Consider the following 12374-nt stretch of genomic DNA (forward strand, 5'->3'; position numbering starts at 1 on the left):
CTGCAAGTATTTTTTCCCGAAATTCTATATAAACATTGAAAAAATCCCTTTTTTAAGGAAACTTGGTTGTTCTGATGACCCCTTTTTCAGGAAAATCCAATTATCTGAATTTTTGATTATCCAAAGGGTATGGTCCCAACTGATTTGGATAATGGAATTCTACTGCACTTTAATTTTTATATTGTCCTGAGATTTCTGACACCATATGGGGCAGTGAGAAGCAAACGGATGTAAGTGGCAAAATTAAAAATTTGGAGATAACCAGTGTAAATGGTAGGTGAACCTCTCCTCTGTCTTGGGACAAGAGATTGTACCAGTAGCCCTGGTAGGTTATGTTATACAGCATGATTTCAAAAAACTTTTCAATGAAAGCCTACCTAAGATGTTATCTTTAAACACATTTTACTGAAAACTTCAAAATGTCCACATACATCCCTTTGCTTCTCACTGCCTCATATATAGTTTCTACATATTTTTACATTCCTTAAAATGACAGTACACCCAAACATGTTTCTATGCTGTCTTTTTTTTATGCAATTTTTTTTTTGTGTGGCACAATAAATTTTCAATCAAATTGGGATTCAATTGATGAAATTCTTTTTAAAACGAGTGCGAGGTAGTATCTTCAAGTGACAACATAGGCACCCAGATGGGAAGTCATTGTGACCTTCCCAAAATTTCCTTGTTCGGAAAATTTTCTCCAAGTATTCGACAAAAATTGTCATCACTTTTCGTTTAAAAATTACAATTTTGTAAGTTTTTGGGTTATTTTCTATGTGAGACTTTTTTTATGCGGTCCCTATCCACCGCATTAAAAAATCTACTCGTGAAGTTTCGGACAATTTTTTTTTTATGCGGTACCTATCCACCGCATAAAAACAGGTTTGGGTGTATATAATGAGAACCAAAATCAGGAAACAAAGAAAAGATAAAATACATACCATACATAACATGGCGAGCTAAACTATTCACAACTGAATGAGTGACCTTTGACGTATTACTGGGTTTGAAATCACTGGTATCAGATGAGAAAGATGATGATGATTCGGGAGGAGTATCACCATTATTATCATTTGGTAAATACTGATGAGAATTGGTCTTCAAAAATTCCTACACATTAATAGTGTCAACAAACATATTTATCATAAATTACTCAATCAAATTATTAGCATATTTTCTAGTGTTAACTTACATTAAGAGAAAAGGGTTGGCAGAAATTTACTCGGACGTTTCCATAGTTCAAGTGCATTATTCTCCAAATAGAGCACAAAATGGATAAAAAACTTTCTTTTTCCTTTGGATGTCCCTGCATGAAGAAAGAGGACAAACATAGAATTTGAATAAAATACAAACCATAAAATTTATTACTTGAAAGAAATTATTGTGGGTTTTTGACGTGACATGTCAAAAATCTGCCGAAAACCCAAACACTGATGCTATTCATGAAATAATGCTATTGTCAAACAGTTATTATCGCCATTTTTTTATACACACATGAAATTTCCTCAGGCTGAAAAGATATTTAAGTATAATTTTCACATCATATCAATAAAGTTAAAAATTAAACTAATTAATTAAATTAAAATAACTTGAAGCTTCAAACTGTTATTTTCTTACCGCAAGTTCCCCAAAAATATTTAGAATGGGCCTATATACAATATGTAAATGTTAACTACAGATGCCTACTTTTTTAAGTGTAATCTTGCAAAATGCAAATTAAACCAGACAAATGCAATGCTCTTTCAGCTTTGAAAATTGTTTGAAGAAAAATTACGTTTGAGATTTTTTATTCACATAATTTTTAAAGTTATAAAATGGTCAAAAAATTTCTTTTGTGTATGAATTCAAAATTTATAAAACTAAAATTCACTCATTGAAATGATGTTGTTGTCACTATCAATTTTAAGCAGATTTTGGACAAAAATTTAAGTTCCTGATAGTAAAAACCGGTGGTACAAACCGGATAAAACTACCAACTGTCAAAAACTTGTCAACTCTGACTGCAACATTACACACTTGCCAATCTTTAAAGTTTACAGACAAGAAGTTCAAAGCATAGAAAACTAATGAAGAAAAAAATTATTCTTGTTCTGAAGGTTACATTTAAAGTAACTACAGTTATATTTTAAGAGTTTTTTTTTTTTTTAATTTTATTTATTTAATTGGAAAAAAAAAGGTTTTATGACTATTTAACAAGCAATAAGGCATCTTAAAAGAAATGAAAGTTTTACATTTTAAGATTTAAGTATCTAATAGTGTGAAAAAGAAAAGGGTCTTAAAAAAAGTTGATGGAATTTCCAAATTATAAACCAAAAGCATTATTAAAGCAAAAATTTCTATTACACATTTGTGAAAAATATTAAGACGTTATTAGGTGGTTCATATATATTCCTAACTGTAACATATTAACATGTTTTGGCAACAGGATTTCCTGTTGTATGAAATTGGCAACAATGATGTGTCCCAATGATTGATATTTTGAATTTGGACTTGTAACCAAATTGCTCTTTAGTTTTTCATAAATGATGTTCCTTTACTGTGCATATAAAACATTAACTTTCAGAAGAACACCCTAATCATGATCTGCAACATTATATGAATTATTAAACTATAGTGAATATCAGATTTCTTCTTCAGTCAAAATAAATGCTTCATAAGACACCAATTAAAAAGTTCATAGTCCAAAGAAAAAATTTTTTTCCTGCTTTTTAAATGTTATTGAAATTTGTAACTAGTCCTAGAGTCATTTTTAAACTATTAAAATAGACAAAAATTTTAAAATTCAATAAATATTTAAAATTATAATTAGGTTAAAATTTAGATTTAGCTGAGTGATATTAAACAAGAAGGTAACTTTTAGTATTGCTTTGTAAACTTGCACAATTTAAAAGGAATATTAATATTGCAATTTATTTACTATTCGAGCAGCTACTCTCAATTTTTTTGTTGCATTAACTAAAATAATTCTAATTGAATTTGGAAAAATGATGATTAAAAAAAAAAAGTGTAACAATTACAATAGGTCAAAATTTTGAAAAAAAAAAAAAAAAAGCTAAGTAACATTTTTGCTTAAATCCTTTTTAGAGACTTCTTACACAAGAGAGATGAGCTAAAAGTTTGTCTATACAATTAAGACAAAGGGAGAAGAATACATTACCAGCTGTTCAGCGATAAAATTTCCTTCCATGATCTTCTCATAACTGACAGAAACTGGAACTATATAAACATCATCAACACATCCTTCACAAAAAGAAAAAAGATTAAATTAGCAGAAGATTAAATTAGCAAATACTCTGGCACATGGTTTTCGCAAAAGGAAAAAAACTTGTTTATGCTAATTTTTTCAATATAAAAATAGTTAATGCTGTTACATTCCACAATTGCTAAGAATTTAAAAATCAGCTGAAGTTTTGAATTAAAAAGCAAATGTTCAATTATCGATAAATTGCAATCATTGTTTGAGACTGGCTTTTAATATATTTTTAAGTTTTTTTTTTTTGACATAAGTGGACAGCATACACTTACGCAGAAAAAAGTTTTGCAATTGTTTTAAAAGAATTATAAGTAAAAAATAATAATTAAAAATGGCAGAAAAAAGGGGAAAAACACAAAGCAGCTCATTGTGACTGCCACCGGCATTGGAACTACAATAAAAAGCAGTGATACTTTGAGTTTTTTACGTTACCCAACAATTGCTTTTTGAAACATGTTAGTTTCATTGAAGAGCATCATACAAGCTAACAAAGTAAATTACAATGTTTGTGAAGAAAATTTAGACAGAAACAAAACTATAATTTTTAAATAACTGCCATATAATTGATTAATTAATATTTTGGGTATTTTTCATCAGTGAATCTAAAGCTCACAATCAAAGTACAGTAAACTCCGGATTATCCGCGGAATGGGGTGCAAAGCAACCACGGAAAAGAAATCAGCAAATTAGGTAAAAATGATGGTAGTGTATGCAATAGCTTAAAGATATCAATAAGACTTGAACACATTTAAACAACAGCTAAAGTTATACGAGTGTATATAAAAAAATGTACGTAAAAGTTCGCTTATTATAACATGGATTATACACATGCGAGAAAAATTGTGCAAGCAGGTAAACTGCAACAGATCAAGCTAGTTTACACCAAAAACTCAAAGGGGAGGGGAGAGGAATTTTTAAAAGAATGATCTGGCCACGAAATTTTTGCATGTAAGTGCATAGGTCTAAAAATCAGTAAGTAGTGAAGATGCAAAGCAGTAAATAGTGTAGAGCTAAAAATCAGGTTCCAACTAGTCAGGTTTTGGTGACCTTAAATGGTTTGATGTACATGAAAAAGAGAGGAAGAAAGCAATAGGAATGACAAAAAATAAATTTTACAAAGGTTAATTTAAACTGCTTGCGTTTATCAACAATCAGTTAATCATTACCGAAAAAAAGTATTTTTTTTTCCAGAATGAAAGGTCATGGATAATCTGGAGTTCACTGTAGTTAAATTAACTGGAGCATCAGAATCAATATTTAGGAATACATAAGTAATTTCTTTATTTTTTTAGCGTTAGTTCAGTTTGATATTTCTTCTTGACATCCTTTACATGAAAAATTACAATTAAAACTTGTTATCTAATAGAAAATAAACATGTCCATCAAAAAGCATAATTACCATCTAAAACTGATTTAACTACCATTGAAAGCAATCCAGTTTTAGGCAATTGGCACTTTCCTGACCTGGAACGACCGCCTTCAATAAAGAATTCTAAGTTCTGACTTGCTTTTAAGGACTCTGTAATATACTACATAAATAAACTAATTAGAAATAAAAGAAAAAAAAGTATGTAACAATAAAGACATTCCAGCAATAGAAGAAAAAGAAACAGTAAAAATTAAACAGAAAAAAGAGAAGAGTTAATTTGATGAGGTTGCAGGAAACTTTGGGCATTATATATAAAGCACAGTAGAATGGAGGTTTAAAACTTAAGTGGTTTAAGGACCTACAGATTTTGAGAAAAAATATTATACATAGTTCTGAACAATTTGATACCTTATTTATTACCATAAACAGGTTTTTTGAGCTATCCTAAAACAATGTAAACTCTCCCCATTGAAATTTTTGTAAACAGGCTCTTTTTCTCTGAAGTCTGTCTTTTGTTTTGTGTGCAAGGGGGTATCTCAAAATTTTTTAAAATCATTTAGTAAAAAACTTTTTATGCATGTTCTTTTGGCCTATTGTTATGACCTGAAGCTCTAGTTAAAAACCAGAGTTAGTTATAAAAAATAAAACAACACTATCCCCCAAAATTTTGGCGAAAATTTTTGGTCCTGAGGGAAGCAGATAACAATACTTTGAAAACAATATTAGATTTATACAGGCTTTTTACAGTGCTAGAGAGTGAAAGCTATTTTTCAAACTTGATAAAAAAGTAAATTTTATTGATTTTTTCCTTTCATAAAATTAATTAAATTTATGTTGCATCATGTATTTTTTCTCATATTTTCAGCTTTCATTTAATTTTAGTCATAGCTTCAATAGAAATTTAGTTAAGAGCTTTTAAATAATGGGTATTTGTTGTGTCATATAAATATTTTAAGAGTCCCTAGACCCCTTTTAAGTAGAAGCTATTTCGTAATGAAATTAGAAAGCCTTGTCTTCCTCATGTACCAGTAACAAGATTTTTCACCCCTTAAAATAATTGGAGCAGTCCAGCCAATGAATGAACAGTTTGAAGATTGTTTTAAAAAATAAGGTTTCAAAAAAATGTTTTGGGTGAATCACGGATAAGCAAGTAATTTTTTCATAGGGTATTTTTAACAAATATAAGTAACCTATGGGAATTAAGAAAATAGTCATAAAAAAAGTGAGGTTGGAAGTCATTTAAGAGAGATCCTAGCTTAAATGTATCAAAAAAGTTTTTTTTTGACTTTTAAAATGCTTTTTCTGACTTTTGGCAGAAAACAACCATGAAAGTGAGCAGTAAGTAACATAAAGATGAGTTTGCTCTGACACTATGTTGCAAAGTGAGTTTTATTGAAATCAAAACAAATAATTGGTTTGCACAGGATTTCATAACGGGGGGGGGGGGGGGAGGATCTTTTTAAAAGGCACATTTGAGCCAAATTTGCAAGCACTCGCAGCAGAAGTATGAGATTGTCAACTAAAATGTCTAATGAAAATAATTTTAGGTATCAAATTGGCAAATACAGTTTTTAAAAGGCAGTTTTTGGCTACACTTGGCCAATTAAGGGAGGGAGGATCATGACCCCCTCTAGATCTGTGCACTAGTACCTGAACAATGCACACTACTTTCAGAAGTATGGAGATTATTGATTTCAAGGCAAAATTTGAAGTTTAAACAGAAAAAAAGAAAGTATAATGGGGGAAAAAAACCCTCTTGAATGCAAACAAGCAGTAGTAGGGGAACATGGGGCAAAGTGAAATGGCGAAATATTTACTCTGCTCCACTTATCTGTTATTATGTTAACTATGTAGTACCATATGTAGACAGGGAAAAATACCGCCAAAGATTAAAGCATTTGGTAATGCAGGCAATTTTAAAAAATGGATACTCAATTTGTAATATTTTGTTGTAAGTCAAAAATTACTTTTGTAACTATAAAATGATAAAGTTCTCGTTATGAACATTTTAAATATTAATTGAGACCTCCTAGTATTCAATGCAATATTAATTCAGTTAATATTAAGCTTAAGCTTAATTATATTTTAAATACTGTACAATTAGTGGAGTACATACAGGGCAAAGTGTTTGTTCATTTACTCACTCAGTCATTTAATATAAATCATGTTTTCATTCGTTAATTTATTTACATTCCTTCATTTAATAATTCACTTATTTATTCACTCCATTCACTTATTCATTCATTATTTTACTCGTTTATTTATTTTTCTTCATATATTAATTGATGTATTTATTCAATTATTCCTTTATTGTTTCATTATCTTTTCATTTGTTCATTCAACCTTTTATTTACTGATTGTTTTGATCAAAAATATGTTTTATAATCAATTAGAAAATATTTCATTAGAAAAATATTATATTTTTCACTTTGCCCCATAAAAAAAAAGTGAAAAATTTCCATTTTTTTTTTTTTTGAAGACTCAAATTTACTGCCAAAAATAAAAAATACTGTTTCAATGCAACTTTTTAAAATAAAATTGTAATTTTCAAAACAAATTTCTGACTTGTTCAATTTGAAAAAACTCGGTCATCTTAACCATTTCACTTTGCCCCACATTCCCCTATATTTATTATACCAAATTTTTTAATTGTTTGGACATTTTCAAACTATTCTCAGTCTGTCTGACAAAATGCAATCAAATCTCTGAAATCATCACAGCTTGGGACAAAGCAGTTTGCAGATTTAAGGCCATTGATTTGTTTACACATTTTATGATGTTTATATTGCCAAACTATAACACTTATTTTCAAAGAAAACCATTACTTATATCAAAAAAAGAAATCTACAGAATAATAACTATTAAAAACATTCAAAAAAACAAGTTTTTAAAGCCATTCTTTTAGCTTGTTATTAGTTTTTAGGCAGTTCCTATTTGTCTGCTATTGACTGGTATCGCTCCTTATGTAACATTCATAACATTCTACCTTAAGTACTGCTATACATTTAATTTTAAAGGTGCAGAATTGAGGCAATTGTAAATTTCAGGTAGGCGGATTTGAGAGGGTTAACCGAAGATTATTTATCACAATTATAATATGCATATACATTACATGCTATATTCAAAAGATTTTAAAAAATACCAGAAGTTAATAAGAATTTTAAATCTTTATTTATCCAGCTCAAAGATGACATGAACTGTCTAGTAAGTTTCAGGTGCACCAAATAATTTAAAATATTTTTTTATTATTATTTTTCTAAAACCAATGATGAAACTACATTTCCATGAGAGGCAAAAATCAGGGCATGCAATTTAGTGATTCTATTCACTATTGGTTTACAATAAGATTACATAACTTGCAACTATTCCACAGAACTTAACAGCAGATTGACAATACATACACTTTGGAGTATTGCTTGATACAAATGATATCTTTGTTTTTGATTTCGCTGACGATGAATAAAAAATGCTCCTAGTAACTTCAACACATGTCTACAATTAAGGAAGAAATGAGTACATAAGAATAAAATAGTAAATAACATTAATACACAAAAATTGAAGAAAAATTTAAATTTTTAGAACAAATATTTATAAAAAAGTTTGTTTTGTTCACAATAACTTAGTTTTTCTTCCCTAGAACTGATAATATATTTGTGAAATAATGCAAAAGAAACCCTACGTAATAAAACCTATTAGATTATTTGTTTGATATAATTTTAAATCATATTCAAAACAAAATTTTCCCTAAAAGAAAATAATAATCAGCAAAAATGCTTTTTTTTTTCTGTGAGCAAGGAGAGGGCTAGAATCAATTAGGTTTGTTACAGCATTGATTTCTGTACTTTTTGTGTTACTTATTATTTATTCTATCAAATTAAATTACTGTGATTGACTGTTGCGTAAACTTTTTTACCCACAACCCAGCCATTAATGATTGACCCAGCTTTTCAACTACGAAAGCGAAGTTTCTTAACATGGCTAGTAAGGGAAAAGGACACATAATACAAAATGAACTCAGTTCAAGTCAGCTCAAGTCTTGTGGATAATTTTGTGGGAAACAGAAATTTAAGATCAGCACAATTACAACCAAATTATTTTGCATCTAAACATTAATTTACCTTAACACTACAGACACCAATATTCAAAAAACTATCTGACTCAATCTTTCTATTACAAGAGCAAAGTTCCTTAACAAGGCTTGTAAGGATAAAATACACATTAATGCAGAATGAACTCAATGTTTTGCAGATAATTTTGAGGGAAATAGAATCTAAGGAAAACCTAAAAACCACAGAAACGAAAAAATTCTTCATATTTAAACAAACTGTACAAATAAATCTAGCAAGAAATTATCTCAACTGTAACTTTTCATTTCACACATTCAGGTCTTTATGTTTTCCCTACGTGCCAAAATTATTAGTATGCTGAATTTATACCATATCTGCTACATTTGTAACATTCGAGGAAAGGTGTTATTTTTGGTTTTATCACTTGAACTTTGAATAATGTATTAAACAAAAATAATTTCCTCATAAGAACTCTTAATACTCAATTTAGGTACACTACTTTTATTCCAGAAGGACATCAAAGTTCCAGGAGATTTTTTAAGCTTTAAGTTTTTCCTAAAGCAAAAATTTCCTTCCTCAAAATTCAAACTGTATTTGCGTCATAAATATTTGAAGAGCTTGTTTCCAAAAGGTGTTAATTTAAAAATTTCAAAAATGCACTTTTTGATTGAAAATATAGCAACATATGTCTAACAATATATTTACAATAAGTAGATTTCCTAAACAAAGCTTAGTCATATTGAAAACAGAGGGTGAAATTTGTCTTTTTTCCAAAAAACAATTAAGTTGCAAACAAGTTTTGTGCCAAAAGAGATTAAGCCTAGTTCAACCAACTGCAGCTTCCTTGAAATTATGAGGTTTGTTCCACAATAACGCATGAGGAAAAATTCTCCCTAGCACTCTTTTTGAAATAAAATCATAAAGCAATATAAATTTTAAAAAAAATGCAAATGTTTTTATTCTTAAAAACAATTTTGCCATGATACATCGAAAGCTAAACAAAAGTATAAGTAAGGCTGGTGAGGAAAAAATAGAATTTATAAAAGAAGATTTGTGTTAACTAATTTCCAAAAGTTTGTATCTAAAAATTTGATGTATTCAGATTTGAAAAAAAAAAAAAAAAAAAGGCAAAACAGGAATTACTTTCAAACAGAAGTGAGTTGTTTTACTTTGTTATTTGATTGTGCCAAAAGGGCGTACGTCATACAGTTTTGCTCCAAAAGCGGTTTAGTCATTTTCTTTCTAAATAATTGTATGGTCAGTATTTCAATTGAACGATATACAGTCGGACTCCGATTTAACGAATTTCGTGATTTAGCAAATTTTTCTTTTTCCCCGGACTAAAATGAAGGCAAAACCCCGTACTTACCAAACATTAAAACCCGAATTAATAAATTATTTAAACAGCCGATTTTTTTAAAAAAAATTCATTTGAGTAAGGAAATATTAAAAATGTTTCAGAAAATTATATTTTCCATATTGTCTGAAGCAGAAAAATACTTTTCTTGGGATCAGCAATTTTTGACAAATGACGGGGTAACCAATAAATAGCGATTCTGATGCAGAAAGCGATAGTGAAACTCCCATTAAAACTTTTACTTTTTCAAATGCTTTACATGGCCTGGAAACTAAAAACATATCTCATGCAACAGGCTGTAAACAACACAGTATTTTCTTCTCACCATAAAGACGAAAGTGAACTACATAATAAGAGTGAAGCATCAAGGAAAAATTATCAAACATATATTACACAGCACTTTAAAATTTTAAATTAACTAGAGTGTAATTAGTCGCGAAATGCCGAATAAAAAGTGCACACTTTCTAATTACGGATATTTTTTTGCAGTTGCTTATTAGGGCTTTTAGATAAGGTAATTGCAATTCCCCCCCCCCCCATATTACAAATAACCTTGATTTAACGTATAAAAATTTCGGTCCCAGTGAATTCGTTAAATCAGGGTCCGACTGTAATTTAGAGTTGTTATCATACATAGATTATGAGGGCAGGGGGGGGGGGACTATCTTTTTCTTAAATTCAAAATCTAGTATACTTTTAGTAAGTTACCGCCCTATAGCCAGGGCTATGGCAGAAATACATAAAATACAGCACCAGCTTAATCATTCTATCCAAAGGACAGCAGTTACCATGCCTTACCTTTAATCTTCAAGTTGAACTGAACCATTTTTTCGGTCACCCATCTGGTTTGTGCTAATTTTATATTAGCTACCAGCAGGCTTGGAGTTGATTACGAGAAAATGTAATCGATTACGATTATGATTACCAGCTCGAAAAATAGGAGATTACAATTATGATTACGATTATAATCCTCTGCCAAAACGTAATTACGATTACAGCAACGATTAGATTATGTCAAAAATGTAATCGATTACAATTACGATGTGCCGATTACGATTTTGATTACGATTACAGACTCGTGAGAGGAAAATACATGCACACATATACTATATTATTCTCATTATTATTTTGCGGCAACAATGTGATAGTTAAAAAATTATGATTTTTGATTGTGCTTTTAAATGCTACATAACTATTTTGACCATATATCCTGCACAGGTAATTAGGTGTCCCATATCCAAATGACTTGCCACATTATAATGCATTTTGTACATGATTTTAAATTTTCATTATTATTTTTCATACAACCAATACAGTTTCTAAAATTTATGTACTATATTTCGACATTCTATTCTCCACAATTTGCTATAATATTATTTAATTCAACCTATTTTTGAAAAAAAAAAAACCCCTATGTATTTAATTTTGCAAAACATGCATAGTATTAAAATATATTCAAATAGTATAAATAAATGATAGGAAAATAAATGTTCAAAATAAATACTGCAATCAAGACAATTTTTTATTGCATTTTAATAATACCAATGCTTTAAATGCATCATGTTTCATCCTCATTCTCCGTGAGGTATAAAACTTTCAGGCAATACTGAATAACCGCTCAACAGGTGCAGATGATGCACAAATTGACAAGTACTTGGGAGCAATTTTGCTCAGTAATGGGTATACATGAATATTGGATCCCCAGTATTCTAGGGGATCAATATTATGCCCATTTGGTACGCTAGTTTCATACGCATTTATTTCGCTTTCGATTTTCTCCTGTATTAAAGAATTATTATTTTTGTAAGTGCTGGCTGGTTTTTCTAAAAATGCGAACAATTTCCCTTTTTTTTGCAGGCTGTTTTGGTGACACATCTTTTGTGTCCTTATCTTCTGATTCAGTGCAAATGTTATGACAGTCTTTGTTTGACATTATTTCTTTCTCGATAATCTCTTTTATTTTATTTTTTGTGCTTGAATCTTACCAGTTGCATTTGAGCCTTGGGTCTAAAAATGAAGCCACTTGAAATGCTTCCGATTCTTCATAGTGACTCATTCTAGAAGTTAGTGCTGACAACAGCTTTTTTACTGTCGTATTAGAGTATTGCGAATTTTTGGTCAGGAGGTCCTCAAGATAGTGCTTGAACACTCTTAAAGCAATATAATTGGAAAGCACTTTAAAAAGTAAAAATGAGTATAATAAGTTTTGCTATGATTTTCAGGCATTATTTTTCCCCCCACATGCATAAGAATTTTATATTGATATTTTTATACCTCAGTTTCAAAAACAAATGTTTTTACAAAGGTTAAAACAAATGTTTTTAAAAT

General features: G+C 29.5%; 1 protein-coding gene across 2 annotated transcripts in view; it reads right to left on the bottom strand.

Annotated features, from left to right (window-relative positions):
• LOC129229249 (glycerol-3-phosphate acyltransferase 1, mitochondrial-like) overlaps positions 1-12374 on the bottom strand; it is a 45602-nt gene that overhangs the window by 21516 nt on the left and 11712 nt on the right. For both annotated transcript variants that reach the window (XR_008581075.1, XM_054863514.1), the window contains exons 9-13: positions 8024-8114; positions 4653-4782; positions 3158-3240; positions 1193-1306; positions 942-1110 (exon numbers count right to left, since the gene is read on the bottom strand). Coding sequence is in view for 1 of the 2 variants with exons in the window: in XM_054863514.1 (XP_054719489.1) it covers positions 942-1110; positions 1193-1306; positions 3158-3240; positions 4653-4782; positions 8024-8114 (587 nt within the window). In the remaining variant the exon portion in view is untranslated. The remainder of the gene's footprint in view (positions 1-941; positions 1111-1192; positions 1307-3157; positions 3241-4652; positions 4783-8023; positions 8115-12374) is intronic.

Source organism: Uloborus diversus, chromosome 9 (assembly GCF_026930045.1).
Source record: "Uloborus diversus isolate 005 chromosome 9, Udiv.v.3.1, whole genome shotgun sequence".
In the NCBI taxonomy this organism is placed as follows: Eukaryota; Metazoa; Arthropoda; class Arachnida; order Araneae; family Uloboridae; genus Uloborus; species Uloborus diversus.